Below are 18,208 nucleotides of genomic sequence, written 5' to 3'. Positions count from 1 at the left end.
GAATCAAACCCTTGCTCCATCAGGGTTGGCGCTGTCTGCTCAGACTGGCAGCAGCTCTCCAGGGTCTCGGGCAGAGGTCTTCTGCATCACTTTCCAACACACTTTGCAACTGGATTTCACTGTGCGAAATAGCAAAATCCACTTAGAAATGACTGCATTGAAAGTGGAGGGAAACTGCATTGGTCAGCATGTGTGCAAGCTCCCGTCTCAGGCTAGGAGAAGAAGAAGAGTTGGTTTTTATATGCTGACTTTCTCTACCACTTAAGAGAGAATCAAACCAGCTTACAATCCCCTTCCCCTCCCCTCCCCACAACACACCCCCTGTGAGGTAGGTGGGGCTGAGAGAGCTCTAAGAGAGCTGTGACTAGCCCAAGGTCACCCAGCTGGCTTCATGTGGAGGAGTGGGGAAACCAACCCAGTTCACCAGATTAGCCTCCGCTGCTCATGTGGAGGAGCGGGGAATCGAACCCGGTTCTCCAGATCAGACTCCACCGCTCCAAACCACTACACCACGCTGGCTCTCTGGTATTGCCGGACTCCCTCATAAGCCCTCCTCCATCCATGGTTCATTCCTGCAGGCAGTAGAAGAGCAGCTGGGGGCACGTCAAGGAGGCGTGAAATTCAGGGGCTGCCTGAGACCACGGGAACGCTAAGAGAGCCCCCCGCATGCCTTGCACCACGAAGAATGCAGTGAAATGCTAAGCATGGGATTCGAAGGAACACAGCTGAGTCCTTTCATAGTCCGGGGGAGACTTATCCTCGCCTCGAATCCATTTATTACGACACGGTGGATGCGATTGCAGATTTCTGCTACTCCTCAACTTAGACACAATGAATGCATTCAAGACGTTTTGCAAGCGTTGAGGGCTGAGCAGGCTTGCTGTCGCCTCTGTTGTGTGGGTTTCTTCTATGGCTGCTCTTCTAGTAGCAGATAACCATTCTGATTCTCAAGGCAAAATATTTTTGTGTTTTTATCTGCAAAGTCCAAGGGGGCTGATAACCGACCCCCCCCAAAAAGCTGCCAGCCCCAACCCAATGCTTTTGGGAAGTCTGCAAACAGCACCTGCTACTCAGAGATACACTGCCCCTCAAGCTGGAGGCTCCATGGAGTTACTGAGACTCCGTGAATGCGACTAATCCTAATTTAATGCCATTGTGGTCACCCGGCTTGCTACAGCTGCCTCTATAAAGGAATCATTTTATTTATTTATTTTTAAAAAGTCTATACAACAGGTTTCTGAGGTACACTCAAAGTGATAAATGCGTCGTGCATTCTTATGTCTGTCCTGAATCCAGGGCTGAATCAGTTTCGTTGCGTGGCCTGGAGTCCAAGTTTTATGGGAAAGAGAAAAATGTCTCTCTTCATTGCCTACTTAGGTTTGTATCCTACCCTTCCCCAAAGGAGGTTTTGACTCTTCTGGTGTATTTTCACAACAGCCCTGACAGGTAGGTTAAGCTGAGGTAGAGTCATGTGTGTTTATATGTTTTTATTGGACTACTCAGAGCCAGAGTGGTGGAGTGGTTAAGAGTGTTGGACTAGGATCAGGGAAACCCGTTCAAATCCCCATTTGTGCCATGGAAACTCGCTGGGTGACCCTGGACTAGTTACATGCTCTCAGCCTAACCTACCTCACAGGGTCCTTGTGAGGATAAAATGGAGGAGAGGCGAGTGATGTAAGCCGCCTTGGGTCCCCGTTGGCGAGAAAGGTGGGGTACAAATGAAGTAAATAAGAATAAATATTGTGTATATACTTTATTAAGAACATAAGGCCCTGCTGGATCAGACCCAGACCCAGCAGTCTGTTCACACAGTGGCCAACCAGGGGCTTCCAGGAAGCCCACTAACAGGACGACTGCAGCAGCACCATCCTGCCTGTGCTCCACAGCACCTGATATAAATAGGCATGCTTCTCTGAGACTGGAGACAAGCAACTGCAATAGAGAAGGAGAAAGAGGACCAGGAGTGCTACAGTCCACTCCCACTTTTTCTCCGGATGAACTCCTGGAGAGAATAGGTGTGCATCATGACTAGTATCCATTTTGACTAGTAGCCACGGATAGCCCTCTCCTCCATGAACATGTCCACTCCTCTCTTAAAGCCTTCCAAGTTGGCAGCCTTCACCACATCCTGGGGCAGGGAGTTTCACAATTTAATGTAAATGATTTATCATTAATGATTTTAAATCTTGAATTTTTTTAATGTTTGTCCCCTTGGGGCCCCCTGTTTGGATGGAAAGACAGCTTTAAAATATTTTAAAGGCATAAATAGAACAGTATTCTCCAATTATTTATATATTTGTGTATTTATTACCTGCATTATGTTTTAGTGGATGTTAACTGCTCTGAGCCTGGCCCTTGCTGGGATAGAGAGCAGGTTATAAATCTAAATAAATACATACATACAGGAACTGAAGCATGAGGAAATAAATTAGACACTTTTGGTCATACGTTTATCTACCTGTTGGGTCTCATCTTAGCTGCTGAGTCAAGGCACATTTACTTAGGGTTGCCAACCTCCAGGAACTAGCTGGAGATCGCCTGCTATGACAGCTGATCTCCAGCTGATAGAGATCAGTTCACCTGGAGAAAATGACCGCTTTAGCAATTGGACTCTATGGCATCAAAGTCCCTCCCTTCCCCAAACCCCTCCCCCTCAGGCTCCGCCCCAAAAACCTCCTGCCGGTGGTGAAGAGGGACCTGGCAACCCTATTTCTACTGCCCCAACGGGGTGCATAAAATGGGCTTCTGCACCGAGTGACCGGGAATGCTTCCCCCCCCCCAAGGAAGCCCGGGCACAGCAGAGACGGTTTTCTGGAGTGCCTCCCCCCCACCCCTGCCCCACTTCTGCCGGGAAGAAAAGCAGCTCTGCATGAGCCATCAGAGTCGCACTGATGGAAGAAAGCCCTGATTGTGAGACGCTGGGCCCGGCCTCTGCCATTCAGAGGGCTTTGGTACTGCGGAGTGCCAGAGCTGCTTGTCTGGGTGCGGGTTCCCAGGCACGGTTGCCGTGCACTCAAAAATGGAAGGGGAGAGGGTCCGACTGCAGCCGCCACCCCCAAGACCTGGTGGGAGGCGATCCGAGGGGCTGGTACCTGGTGCAAAGTCCCATCTGGAGATCCAAAGACTCCACCTGTAGCTTGTAGGCGCTCAGCAAGTAGGATTTCTCCAGGAGTTTGTTATCTGCAAGAGGGGAAAAGAAGAAGAGTTGGTTTTTATATGCCAACTTTCTCTACCTTTTAAGGAGTCTCAGGGCGGCTTACAACAGCCCTCCCTTCCCCTCCCCACAACAGACACCTTGTGAGGCAGGTGGGGCTGAGAGAGTTCGCAGAGAACTGTGACTGGCCCAGGGTCACCCAGATGGCTTCATGTGGAGGAGTGGGGAATCGAACCCAGTTCTCCAGATCAGAGTCCACCGCTCTTAACCACTACACCACGCTGGCTCTCACTACACCACACAGGCACACTAGCAATACTAGAAGGAGGCCCAGTAACCGTTATTGGGAGTATGCCAGGTGAAACCAAAAAGTCCTCACCTGCAGGCGAAATACAGATAGAGGGACACAAAGGAATTAAGCAAAATGAATACATCACTTCTTTTCCCAAGAAGAGGAAATGGAGTTAGGGGATTCAGGAGAAAACAGAACTGCATCTTGCTGTAGAAAAGCACTCCCAGAAAGGGGCATTCCAGCCAAATCAACTCTGCTTGTCGAAAGTCACAACCCGCGAATGTGTAGATCATTTACTAAGACTTCCGAGAAAAGGCAGATTAGAGATTACAAACACGAAGCAAGAATCCAGGGGATTTCCTTTGCACCTGGCCTGGAACCAGTAAAACAAAGACGCCTTCAAGAGATGGGCCAGGATCCCTGAAAACAGAAGCAACATCCAGCCGGGAACCTCTTCAGGGTGGCCCTTCTGGGATGTGGAAATGCGAGCTGAGAAAATCCTTTAGCTAACAAATAGGCACATGAGCAGGAGGGGCAATGAGTTGTTAACAGTACAAGGAGAGCCATTTTAAACATTTCTGTTAAATACAGATAAAAATTCTGGTTTGAATGTGGAGAGGGGCTGTGGCTCAGCGGCAGAGCCTCTGCTTGGCATGCAAGACCTCAGCCTGAGGTCTGAGAGAGCCATGGTGTTATGGCTCAGTGCTAGAGCCTCTGCTTGGTATTCAGAAGGCCCCAGGTTCAATTCCCAGCACCTCCAGCTAAAAGGACCAGGCAGCAGGTGATGAGAAAGACCTCCGCCTGAGACCCTGGAGAGCCGCTGCCAGTCTGAGTGGACAATTCTGACCTGGATGGATTAAGGGTCTGATTCAGTATAAGGCAGCTTCATGTGTGTGTTTCCCAGGGTTTCTGCCAGCGGTTGGTATTCTACACTATAGAAACTCAAGGGTGGACCATCTACTTGGCATGAGAAGGTCCCAGGTTCAATCACCAGCATATCCAGTTAAACAGACCAGGCAGGAGGTGATGTGAAAGACCCCTGCCTGAGACCCTGGAGCGCTGCTGCCTGTCTGAGTAGTCAGTGTGGCCTTGATATACTAAGGGTCTGATTCAGTATAAAGCACCTTCATGTACTGGGGAGGGGCTGTGGCTCAGTGGTAGAGCCTCAGCTTGGCATGCAGAAGGTCCCAGGTTCAATCCCCGGCATCTCCAATGGAAAGGACCAGGCAGTAGGTAATGGGAAAGACCTCAGCCTGAGACCCTGGAGAGCTGCTGCCAGCCGAGTAGACAATACTGACCTTGCTGCAGTGATGACCAGACTCAGCATAAGGCAGCTTCATGTGTTCGAGTCTTAGATGTGGTTCAACTGGAACATCTTGCCCAAACATAGCTAAAACCTTCCAGCAGCAAAGTTTGAAGCCACTGTTGATCTCTTTGGAGAGATTTACTCATTCCAGAACTAATCATGGCAGAAGAGGCGGAAGGGTTTGGGCAGGCAGAATATCAGACTTTTATCATTGTGCCTCTTCTGGTGTTTCTCGGCTGGCCTCCTTTGGAGGTGCCCCAAAGCACCCACCAGACTTCCTTTTCCCAGGACATTTTCAGGAGGACCACAAGGCCAAACGGTCGCTCTCACACCCACCCAGGATGAGAATAACACAGTTGTTCTGGCTCACTAACAGGGGCAGACCGCAAAAACGAACCCCAGCAGGCACAAACTGAGTCCTCTGGGCCCCCCCTGATCGGCAGCAGCCTGCGATGATCGGGGCCTGTTCCGGGGGGGGGGGGGCACAGATAGCTCAGTCATGCAGGAGAAGCTGTTTGCAGGGCGCAAGAAATGTTTCCCTGGAGTTCCTACGGACTCCTGACATTAGAAAGCACAACACTCAAAAACCAGTGGGAGAACATTTTAATCTTCCAGGCCACTCTGCTGCTGACCTAAGAGTGGCAGTCTTCAAACAGAGAAGCTTCAAGGGGAGATTACAACGTGAGACTGCTGAACTTGGATTCATTCATAAAATCAGAACAATGGGGAAAAAAACCCACTCTGAATAGGGGCAGAGGATTCTTATCTTGCTACGTGTTAAGTTTCTGCCCCATAGCATTTCTCCTCTGCTTTAATCTAAATGATTACTACATGCACCGAACCTTTGCTCCCTGACGCCTTTCTTTGCAACACCCCTCGAGCCTTCTGACTGGGTTAAAAGGGCTCCGTGATCTCCGTTCCTATTTGTATCTGACAAAGGGAGCTTGGACTCTCGTAAGCTCATACTCCCCAAATCTTGTTGGCTTCTAAGGTGCTCCTGGGTTCGAATCAAGCTCTTCTACTGCAGACTAACACAGCCACCCTCTGAAATTATGTTCACACCAACAGAGACACCCTTTTCTAGTGGCAAGTGTGAATGGAGACTTCCTCCGAATGCTAGCGGTCTATTAGCATGTAAGCCCACAGCATGCATGCGCCGACACGCACTCCTCCCGCGCTGGAAGCATCCAATCCCCAGTCCACCACAAGCAAACCCCTCCCTGCTCTTGCCCTGGATATTGAGGAACCCAGAAGTCACAACAACATGAGTCAGCTACATGTGCTGATTCTCACGTGGCCACCTGCAACATCCTTCAGCCACACTTTAACCGCAAGACCCTCTTCCGGCTTGGCTAAGCTGCCCTCTGCGGTGGTCTCTGCAGGATGCCCACCTTCGTCTGGACAGCAGCCCGGGGGTCCCTGGAAACCTGAGCACAGCCTGCTAGCAGAGTCTCCCCTGACAGGGTGCTTCTCCACACCAAAGGATTCCCCGTACACAGAAAATTAGCACATCAGGGGAAAGGCTCAGCTAGATCACCTTCTTTCTCCCTGAGAAGCTAGCTTTCTGTGTGCTGACAACCATTCCAAGCCAGGGGGAGGCCAGCCAGAAGCCGCTCTGGTGACTCAGCCAGAATGAGAAGAAGTCAAAGCAAAACAGCAGTGAGCCTCCATTGGAGGGAAGAAGAAGAATCAGAGAATCACAGAGCTGGAATGGGCCATACAGGCCAAACCCCTGCTCAATGCAGGATCACCCTGACAAGTGCTTGTCCAGCCTCTGCTTAAAGACTGCCAGTGAGGGGGGAGCTCACCACCTCCCTAGGCAACCCATGCCATTGTCCAACAACTCTTACTGCAAAAATGTTTTTCCTAATATCCAGCCGATACCTTTCCGTCCGCAATTTAAACCCATTATTGCGAGTCTTATCCTCTGCTGCCCACGGGAACAGCTCCCTGCCCTCCTCTGAGTGACAGCCCTTCAAGTGCTTAGAGAGAGCGATCCTGTCCCCGCTCAACCTCCTCTCCTCCAGACTAAACGTTTCCAACCCCCTCAGCCTTTCGTCGTAGGGCTTGGTCTCCAGGCCCCGGATCATCCTTGTCACTCTCCTCTATAGAATTTATATGCCAACTGTTTCTCCAGAGTGACCCATGGCCTCAGAAATCAACTGCTTGCATGCCTTTTAGAAGCAGCAGCAGCAGCAGCTGCTGAGTTGGTTTTTATATGTTGAGTTTCTCTACCACTCAAGGCAGAATCAAACCAGCTCACAATCACCTTCCCTTCCCCTCCCCACAACAGGCACCCTGTGAGGTAGGTGGGGCTGAGACAGTGTGAGTAGCCCAAGGTCACCCAGCCGGCTTCATGCGCAAGAGTGGGGAAACCAACCCAGTTCACCAGATTACAGTCCGCCGTTCATGTGGAGCAATGGGAAATCAAGCCCGGTTCGCCAGATTAGAGTCCACCGCTCTTAACCACTATACCATGCTGGGCGAGAGACAAGAGGCAGGCAGTTAGTGGTAAGACCCCAAAAGCTGCACCCCTGCCCAGTTTCTACAAGGGACCCTGGCCTGCACTGCTGGGATGGTGTGCCACACCTGGTTAGAAAGCAGAAGCCAGCAAAGAAGCAGGTAAGGAGGGAGAAAAACACAAGCCAGAAGGTGCGAGGAAGGGAAATCACCCCAAGCCTTTGAACACTGGCATGACACAGTCCTTTTTGCAAATCAAATCATTTTTGCTGGAGGATGAAGAATATAGGCGCGGGAGTGAAGGCGGGAGTGTCCCAGTTAAGGTGTGCGTGCTCAAAGGAGGAAGGAAACCCATTGATCCGGAGCCAAACCCCAAAACAAATGCCCTGGGACCCCTTCCATCAAGATATGGGGTGCAGATATGGACAGGGCCGGATCTAAGGCGGGCGAGGGGAGAAATTATCATAGAATCCTAGAGTTGGGAAGGACCCCTAGGGTCATCTAGTCCAACTCCCTGCACAATGCAGGAATTTCACAACTACCTTCCCCCCACACCCCCAGTGACCCCTACTCCATGCCCAGAAGATGACCAAGATAAGAACATAAGAAAAGCCATGCTGCATCAGACCAAGGCCCATCAAGATGGCCCTCCCTCTCATCATCTGCCTAAGGTCATAGAATCAGCATTGCTGACAGGTGGCCATCTAGCCTCTGCTTCAAAACCTCCAGGGAAGGAGAGCTCACCACCTCCCGAGGAAGCCTGTTCCACTGAGGAACCGCTCTGACTGTCAGAAAATTCTTCCCAATGTCTAGATGGAAATTCTTTTGATTTAATTTCAACCCGTTGGTTCTGGTCTGACCTTCTGGGGCAACAAAAAAACAACTCGGTTACACAGCCCGGATAACCTACAAGAACCAATGAACTCTTGACTGTGAAAGCCTTCGACAATATTTTCAAGTGTAATTATTCATTAACAATTCATAGAGAAATTTATTCTGTCACTTAAAAGAGTTGTTGATTATATATGCATATTACATGCATCGATTATATGCATCTATATAAAGAAAAAATGTATAGAATATATGGGGGCATCATTTTGTCCTCTTGCCCCCCCCTTCAAAAAAAAAGTCGATCTGGCCCTGGTTATGGGGTGCTCGTCCTGGCATTGCCTGGCTCTGTCTTGGGACTTTGCACATTGCAAAGGGTCCCGCCTGCTCGGAGAGTCCAGCCAAGTGTCCTAAAGGTGAGTTTTCTTTTGCACCGCTCGGTTACGCTCAGTCTGTCTGTCTGTCCCCAGTGCCGGGGAGCGGCTGTTCCGAGCGTCTCGCTTGAACTGGGGAGAGCCGGGTTCAAATCCCCCGGCCGCCGGCTCGGAGCCCCGGGACCGGCCGCGCTCTCTGTCTCTCGGCCTGCCTCGCGGGGTTGCTGCGCGGAGAAGCCCGGAGCGAGGCCGGCCCGGAGAAGGGGACGCTCCAGCCCCCCAGCCGGCCAAGCCCCCGTCCCAGCCCCCTGCCCAGGCTGGCCGCCCCGACTCACAGGCCTGCACCACGTCTCGGAAGCGCGCCTTCTGCGCCCGGTCGCGCCGCTGCAGCTGCCGCAGGACGTGCCGCTTCCAGCCGGCCTCGGCCATCGCGCCGCCGCCGCCGCCGGGCCCGGACCAGGGGCGCCGCCGCAGGGGGCGGGGCTGGAGCGCCAGTGACGTCGCCGGCGGGGCGGGGCTACGAGGGGAATCCCCGGCCGGCTAGATCTACATTTATGTGTGTGTGTGTGTGTGTGTGTGTGTGTGTGTGTATATATATATATGTGTGTGTGTGTGTGTATATGTGTGTGTGTGTATATATATGTGTGTGTGTGTGTATGTGTATATATATGTGTGTGTGTGTGTATGTGTATATATATGTGTGTGTGTGTGTATGTATGTGTGTATATATATATATATGTGTGTATGTATGTATATGTATGTGTGTATATATATATATGTGTGTGTATGTGTGTATGTGTGTGTGTATGTATGTGTATGTATGTGTGTGTGTATATATATAGATAGATAGATATACACACATATAGATATACATATATAGATAGATATATGTATGTATGAATAGGTATATATATGTATATATGTGTGTGTGTGTATACACGTATAGATAGATATATAGATATAGTTAGATACACACATATAGATATACATATATAGAAAGAGATACACACACATATAGATAGATACACACACATATATACACATAAGGATACATACATATACACACATACATACATACACACACATACATATATATGTATACACACACACACATATATAAACCTTAGGCAGATCCTGAGAGGGAGGGCACCTTGGCCATCTTCTGGGCATGGAATAGGGGGTCATTGGGGTTGTGGGGGGGGGAGGTAGTTGTGAATTTCCTGCATTGTGCAGGGGGTGGGACTAGATGGCCCTGGTGGTCCCTTCCAACTCTATGATACATTCTATGATACACGCACACACTGAATTATACATGCTGCAAAAAAAAGTACCCAGCTTGCTGGGGGTAAAGGGAAGATGACTGGGGAAGGCCCTGGTAAACCACCCCGTAAACAGTCTGCCTTGGTAGAAAAGGGCAAGAGTCCAGGAGCACCTTAAAGACTAACAAAAATATTTTCTGGTAGGGTATGAGCTACCCTACCAGAAAATATTCTTGTTAGTCTTTAAGGTGCTACTGGACTCTTGCCCTTTTCTACCAAGGCAGACAGACTAACACGGCTACCCACTGGGAATAGTCTGCCTTGGAAACGTCGGGATTTGATGTCACCCCGTGGGTCAGAAATGACCCGGTGCTCGCACAGGGGACCTTAACCTTTAAAAAACCCAAAAACCTCCCAAGTGGCTACATAATGCAACACTCACCTCTTGTGCCCAGTTCAGGAAATGCATGTGAGCCATTTCCCGTGCCTTTTCAGGTACCACAAAACTCCTACAATCTTCAGTACCTGGCCTGCTTTGAACTTTATTTTAGCTTCTGCGCTTTTCTCATTTTCTCTCTCTACAGCTCTCTTTCTCGTGTTCTCTCTAAAGAATAGGGGTCCACCCAACGCGACTTTCTATCACTGACCAACCGGCTCCCTGTGCATTTTCCTGGAATACTGACGGCCTTTTATGCATGGCTGTTTTCCTGGGGGTCACCCCCTCTGACAACACACACACACACACACGCTGGGGGGAAAAAAAGCCTCTCAAGCGGCTATATAATGCAACATTGACCTCTTCAGAAAATGCATGTGAACCATTTCCCGTGCTTTTAAGGTACCACAAAACTCCTTTAATCTCATATATATGCTGTAATGGACATAAAATTACTAGGATTACTTAACTCTGTATACAACCTGATTTTTTTTATGGGAAATTGAATATGTTCCTTTTAGCGGCGGAGTTCCACTCTTTTTGATTTTGATTTTGTATAGCTACTTCATGGTTTTAGTATAATTGAAGCTAGACCCACTTCACTCACAAAGTTAAGTCTTGTCTAAGAAATGTAGTTTTAAATATCTATATTATGTTATGTGTATTGTTTTGTTGTGTTTTGTATTGCGATGAGATGTTTTATAAACTAAAAATACTTTAAAAATATATATATGGCTTGCTTTGAACTATATTTGCATCTGTGCTTTTCTCATTCTCTCTCTCTGCATCTCTCTTTCTCGCATTTTGTTCTCTCTAAAGAATACGGGTCCACCCAACGCGACTTTCTATCATTGACCAACCGGCTCACTGTGCATTTTCCTGGAATACTGACGGCCTTTTATGCATGGCTGTTTCCCCTGCGGTCACCCCCTCTGACAACTTCGGGTCTTTGTTTGGATTACACATGTCGTTTCCGATCATCAGAGGTCACCTCACTCTCCCCCTGTGTTTCCCTGCATTTTGCTCGCATTTTCAGAGACTTGTTTAATCTCAAATTTGAAAACGTGGACAAAATGTAGGGAAAGGCAGTCAGAGCGGTTCCTCAGTGGAACAGGCTTCCTCGGGAGGTGGTGAGCTCCCTGGAGGTTTTAAAGAAGAGGTTAGATGGCCATCTGTCAGCAATGCTGATTCTATGACCTTAAGCAAATGATGAGAGGGAGGGCATCTTGGCCATCTTCTGGGCATGGAGTACGGGGTCACTGGGTGTGTGTGTGTAGGGGGGAGGTAGTTGTGAATTTCCTGCATTGTGCAGGGGGTTGGACTAGATGACCCTGGTGGTCCCTTCCAATTCTATTATTCTATATTAAATGGATGGTTGAAAAACTACGTATATGATGGTTTACGGGAAGAACATTTCGCCTGGTTGAGGGAAGGATGCCGGGTCTGATTAACTCTAACCTGGTCCAGAGAGGCTTACTATGTCAGCATGCTACAGCCTGTAAATGATTCCCAATTTCATGAGACCATTTCACAGGCCATGTGTGTGTTAAGTGCTGCCAAGCTGCTTCTGACTTCTAGCAACCCTGTGAATTAATGTCCTCCAAGACATCCTATTGTTAACAGCCTTACTTAGGGGTTGCATTATATCAGTGCTGACCTCCCTCCGCAGACTCCACCACCAAATCTCCAGAAATCCCCCCAATCACGAGTTGGCAACCTTCTGGAGAAACAGGGAACCTGGTGCTTTGTAGGTTAAGATGACCTTTTTACTTTGAGGATTTGATCTAAGAATATAAAAACATAAGAAAGGCCATGCTGGATCAGACCAAGGTCCATCAAGTCTGTTCACACAGTGGCCAACCAGGTGCCTCCAGGATGCCCACAAACAAGACGACTGCAGCAGCGTTATCCTGCCTGTGCTCTACAGCAACTGATATAACAGGCACACTCCTCTGATCCAGGAGAGAACAGGCATGCATCATGACTAGTATCCATTTTTACTAGTAACTGTGGATACCCCTTTCCTCCATGAACATGTCTACTCCCCTCTTAAGGCCTTCCAAGCTGGCAGCCATCACCACATCCTGGAGCAGGGAGTTCCACGTTGTAACTAGGCATTGTGTGAAGAAATACTTCCTTTCATCGGTTTTGAATCTCTCACCCTCCAGATTCAGCAGACGACCCCGTGTCCAAGTATTGTGAGAGAGGGAGAAAAGCTTCTACTTAGATGTCCATGGTCTTAGGTGACTGGGATTAATGGAAGCACACAGTTGTTATCTCCGTAACAGTAAGCTTGTGTGAACAAGACAGGAAAAGAAATCAAAGACTACGGCTGCATTCACAATTTTCTGATTTTCTCTATCTTATAGGAGTCTCAAAGCAGTTTACAATCTCCTTTCCTTCCCCTCCCTACAACAGACACCTTGTAAGGTAGGTGGGGCTGAGAGAGCTCAGAGAGAGCTGTGACTAGCCCAAGGTCACCCAGCAGGCTTCATGTGGAGGAGCGTGGAAACCATCCCAGTTCTCCAGATTAGAGTCCGCCGCTCTTAACCACTATGCCATGCTGAAGGAATGAGGGAAATTGTCACTGTGTGGCTTCCACCAGCAGAGACAGGAGATTCTTCAGCCAGAACCTGAAGAGGAAGGGACATTTGTTTTACAGCAAAACAACAATCCTGTGGACCAAACGTGACACCTTTTATTTCTCCAAGTTGCACGCCCGCTGCTGCTTGAATACACAGACGGATGTGAGGGACAAACACTTTATCTCAAGTCCAAAGGGACAAAGCAAAGGAACGAAGCAGTTTAGCGGCAGGAAAAACCCACAGACGGGAGGCTTGCAAATTCCTTTTGTGACTTCTCCGACACGAGAAACCGTCTTCTGCGCTGTGTGTCCTTTCAGCTGCTGCCGCTTGGTGCTTTGCTTGCGGGCTTTTTGATTTTCTTTAAAAACAAAAGCACAAAACGATGATGAGAAATGAGTGTTGCCCCATTGGGCTCATTGGGGCCGTTTACGCAGGGGGGCTGTTTCCCTCGCTGTCACCCCGACGACTTCGGGGCTTGGCTTTGATTATGCTTGCATTTCCTGACTGTCAGAGGCTGCCTCGCTCTCCCTGCGTGTTGCCATGCATTTCCCCTGTGTTTTCTGGATGCTGGCTAAACACAAATCCAGAAAACACGCGGGACCCGCGCAAGGCGATTTCGGATGGTCAGAAAATGCAAGAATAATCAAAGCAAAGCACCGAAGAAGTTGGCGGGGTGACCCCGAGGAAACAGCCATGTGTAAATGGCCTGAGTAGAGCAATGCTGTCAGCAATGCTGATTCTGTGACCTTAGGCAGATGATGAGAGGGAGGGCATCTTGGCCATCTTCTGGTCGCTGGGGGTGTGTGTGTGGGGGGGAGAGGTACTTGTGAATTTCCTGCATTGTGCAGGGAGTTGGACTAGATGACCCTGGTGGTCCCTTCCAACTCTATGATTCTATGAGTGTATCAGCTGTGTTGTTAAAGAGGGGAATTCAATGGCTCCAGCAGGCCCAGACTTGCCCCTGTCGAATCTTAAGGGCTTGGATTGCAAAGGTCTCCAGACTTCTGGAAGAATCTTTCATACCAGCAGGAGGCTCCCCCACCAACCTCTGGGTCTGTTCCCCAAGGGGGTTCTTTATGGTGTTCCCCTTTCCCTTCCCCTCCCCACAACAGACACCCTGTGAGGTAGGTGGGGCTGAGAGCTGTGACTGGCCCAAGGTCACCCAGCTGGCTTCATGTGTAGGAGTGGGGAAACATATCCAGTTAACCAGATTAGAGTGTGCCACTGATGTAGAGGAGTGGGGGATCAAACCCGGTTCTCCAGATTAGAGTTCACCGCTCCAAACCACAGTTCTTAACCACTACACCAGGCTGGCTCTCAAGGACAGAAACCACAATGTTCTGAAGGAAACATCTGAAACGTTGGTAGACCATCAAAGGCATTTTTTGCATGGTAATTTGCAGTGCGTTCCAGGCTGAATTGCCCGCATATTTTTTTTGAATTTTGCACGCTGAACTGTCATTCCGGACGTGACTGCGAAGCCGGCGCTTACCTGCTTCGCATTACTAAAGAGCCCACTTAACGTGACCTTTGGAGTTTGCCACGAAGAATCGCCCTCAAGGAACAATGCAAAACAACAGAGGCGCGTTAGCTATGCATATGCTAATGGATTATGCAAACAGGAACAAAGCAGCAGGCGAGTAGGGGGAGTGGAACTTTTCCTTTTGTATTGGGACCATGAAAAGGCATTTTTAAAGTCGCATTTTTTAAAAAGAGCTTTGAGCGAGCATCAAAATTACCATGCAAAAATGGCCAAAGTCGTCTTCTGTTTCATCCAGAATTTCTTTCTTTCTTTTTCCCAAAAGAAAAGTCCCGCCTTGGTTGGAAGGTCTCCTGAAGCGGACTCTTCTACAAAAGAGCTTTCAATTATTTCCTGTTACATATCTTTCAGGCTCTTCCAGCAGAAGAGGGGAATCCTGGGAACATCATTGCAAGCTAATCAGATTTGGGCTGAACTTTTGTTTCCCTTCCTCTTGCAGGTATGTAAGCCTCGGCATGGCTAGGGGTGCAAACCTTTTGGCTGAGCTGAAGGGAAAGAGCCAAAGGGCTTTTGGCCCTTGGATCCTAGGCAATTCCTTGCAGCCCTGCCCCTGAGTAATATGGCCTAATGGATCCAGGACTAGAAGATGGAGGCCTACTGCATATATTTTGTTCTTCTTAGTTCTTTGTCTTAATCATCTTTTGTCAAGTCTTCAATAGGGAGACAAACAAGATAGAAATATTCAGATAAATAAATTACTTACTGTCCTTTCATGGGGTAGTCTAAGTTGTGGTTGTGGTGGAAGTTGTGGTTGTGGTCTAGGTTCTGGTTGTGGTGGACGTTGTGGTTGTGGCCTAGGTTCTGGTGGAAGTTGTGGTTTCGGTCTAGGTTCTGGTTGTCGTGCATGCTGTGGTTTAGGTCTAGGTTCTGGTAGTGGTGCGTGCTGTGGTTGTGGTGTAGGTTCTGGTAGTGGTGTATGCTGTGGTTGTGGTCTAGGTGTCAGCTGTGATGAACGTTTTGCAGCCGGTATACGTTGTGATGGTGTACGTTTTACAGGGGATGTATATTGTGGTTCTGGAAGAGGTTCTGGTTCTGGATCTGGATCTGGGTCATCTTCTGGTTCTGATACAGGTTCTGTTGGTTCTTGTTTCTCCTTTGTTTTAGCCACCCTGAAGACACAAAGGGCAGGGAAGTTAGTGGTCCTTCCGCACGGATATGACATTCAGGCAACAACTTGGAATGGAATTATTAGAAAGCGGGGACTTCTTGTGTTGAGGCACACCAAAACAGCACGACCACAGCCTCATCGCGTGATGCCAAGAATAAAGCGAGTTTACTTGTTTGTGTATGTAAAGTGCCATCAAGTCACAGCCGACTCTGGGCAACCCCTCGCAGGGTTTTCAAGGCACGAGACGAGCAGAGGTGGTTGGCCATTGCCTGCCTCTGCACGGAGACCCTGGACTTCCTCGGTGGTCTTCCATCCAAGCACTAATCAGGGTTGACCCTGCTTAGCCTCAGGGATCTGGACCATCCAGGTCAGGGCAAAAGTCACACAGAGGTGATTTGATATTGTCTGCCTTGGCATAGCAACCCTGGTATTCCTCGGGGGGTCTTCCTTCCAACTACTGACCACAGCCGACCCTGCTTAGCTTCCAAGATCTGATGAAATGGGGCTAGCCTGAGCCATCCAGGTCAGGGCAAACGTCACACAGAGGTGGTTTGCCATTTCCCCCCTCTTCACAGAGACCCTGGACTTCCTCAGTGGTCTCCCATCCAAGCACTAATCAGGGATAAACCTGCTTAGCTTCAGAGATCTGATATGATCAGGCTAGCCAGGGCCATCCAGGTCAGGGCAAAAGCCACACTGAGGTGGTTTGCCATTGCCTGCCTCAGCGTAGAAATCCTGGACTTCCTTGGGGGTCTCCCATGCAAGTACTAACCAGGGCCAGCCCTGCTTAGTTTCTGAGATCTGATGAGATCAGGCTAGCCTGGACCACCCAGGTCAGGGCAATAGCAACCCTGGACTTCCTAGGGGCTCTCCCATCCCAGAACTAACCATGGCCAACCCTGCTTAGCTTCTGAGCCCTGACGAGATGGGGCTGGCCAGGTCAGGGCCAAGTTGACTTACCAAGCCCTCAGTTGGTCTCTCTTCAGTGCAGCAATAATGAGAACTGCCAAGAGAACCCCTCCAACCAGTGCGACCATAGCAATGATGAGGGCCAAGTTACCTGGAGAAGCGGGAGAGAAGAAGATCCTGTTTTGCACTCGGGGCTTGCAAGGCGCTCCAAGTGTGGCTTGCCTGTCCTCGCTGTGTCACGCTCAAAAATTAAACATAGAAAGACCACAAACACTAACACTTGATATATTGTGCTCTCTGAAGCCCGACCCTTTTAAATCCTCATGGCAAAAAAATCTTAGATGAGAAATTGTCACTGTTGGGCTTCTCGCAGGATGTGTTATTAGATCTTGTGGAAATGGAAGCTTTTGCCAAAATTAAAAGGCGCATTAAAGAGCTTGATTGCAACAGCACTGCTTTTCAGGCTCGCCGCGTTTGTTCATCTCAGTTTTTCGGAATACCACCACCAGGCGGTTTGCCCGCTTATACTTATTTTTTGACAATGCCTCGTCTTTCTAGAGCCTTCTGTTTAGCTAGACTGAATGCTAACCCCTCTATGGTTATGCAGGGCAGAATTCTGAATATACCATATCCAGACAGGACCTGTCCTTGCTCTTCTGGCTCTACTGATTCATTAGCTCATGCCCTCTTGGAATGCTACTTTTATGGGGAACTCCGATCACGTTATATCTCTCCCCTTTTAACACATAAATCAAATGCCTCTGTGTCTGACATAACGCCTCTTCTATTAAGTGACAGAGATCCCAAGGCTACATTGACAGTGGCAAGATTTCTTTCAGTCCTTATATCCCTCAACCGTTAGATTTACGCTGCTCAAGATCAATGGATCAAGGAGCTTCTAAGGAATAAAGGAAAGGAAATGATATATTGTGCTAATATATAATGTACATGCACACAACTTAAACAGCAGTTATCCAATCAGAGCTCACAGGTAAGTATGTAAAATAACAATCACGACAATAATGTGATATCCAGGACAATCATAGAGCCATAGCATTTATAGGCCGTTTATGCTTAAAAACATAAGAACATAAGAAAGGCCCTGCTGGATCAGACCAAGGCCCCTCAAGTCCAGCAGTCTGTTCACACAGTGGCCAACCAGGTGCCTCCAGGAAGCCTACAAGCAAGATGACTACAGCAGCATTGCCCTGCCTGCGTTCCACAGCACCCAAAATAATAGGCCTGATCCTCTGATACTAGAGAGAATAGGTATGCAGCATGACTAGTATCCATTCTAACTAATAGCCATGAATACCCCTTTCCTCCATGAATACATCCACTCCCCTCTTAAAGCCCTCCAAGTTGGTAAAAATGCTTGGTAATTAGCAGCGCGTTCCAGGCTGAAGCGCCCTGCATATTTTTTTCATTTCTTCACGCTGAACCAACTGCCATTCCAGCCATCATTGTGAAGCTGGCCCACACCTGCGTCGCATTCCTTAAGAGCCCCTTTAACGTGACTTTTTGTATTTGCTCCGCCCCTGCCTTGAAGCATTCACTGCAGGAACCGTGAAAAAAAATCACAGCCCTGGCTTAGCTATGCAAACGACCATCGCTAATAGCTATGCAAACAAAGGAGCAGGGGAGTGTGGCGGGGGGGGGGGATTTGTTTTACTTTCTCCTCTTGCACCTGGACCATGAATAGTCATTTTAAAGGGCGGATTTAAAAAAAAAGCAGCTTTGAGCGAGCATCAAAATCGACCCTACATAAATGGCCATTCATTCCTGAAGTAATAAACATGTGTGGGGAATTGTTTGTGGGCTTCCTGGAGGCCCCTGGTTGGCCGCTGTGTGAACAGACTGCTGGACTTGTTGGGCCTGGGTCTGATCCAGCATGGGGCCTTTCTTACGTTCTTATGGAGGATGGGACTAATGATTCACACCTATTTTCTCCAGGATC

At 48.8% G+C, this 18,208-nt stretch overlaps 1 protein-coding gene across 1 annotated transcript in view; it reads right to left on the bottom strand.

Moving 5' to 3' along the window:
* ATG16L2 (autophagy related 16 like 2) overlaps nucleotides 1-15,080 on the bottom strand; it is a 39,997-nt gene extending 24,917 nt beyond the window's left edge. Inside the window, exons 1-3 of the mRNA XM_056858814.1 lie at nucleotides 14,938-15,080; nucleotides 8,750-8,931; nucleotides 3,093-3,180 (exon numbers count right to left, since the gene is read on the bottom strand). Coding sequence (XP_056714792.1) covers nucleotides 3,093-3,180; nucleotides 8,750-8,931; nucleotides 14,938-15,080 — 413 coding nt within the window. The remainder of the gene's footprint in view (nucleotides 1-3,092; nucleotides 3,181-8,749; nucleotides 8,932-14,937) is intronic.
* Between the last annotated feature and the right edge of the window lie 3,128 nt (nucleotides 15,081-18,208).

This window comes from Euleptes europaea, chromosome 12, assembly GCF_029931775.1.
Source record: "Euleptes europaea isolate rEulEur1 chromosome 12, rEulEur1.hap1, whole genome shotgun sequence".
NCBI lineage: Eukaryota > Metazoa > Chordata > Lepidosauria > Squamata > Sphaerodactylidae > Euleptes > Euleptes europaea.
This window is presented reverse-complemented; position numbering and strand designations above follow the sequence as displayed.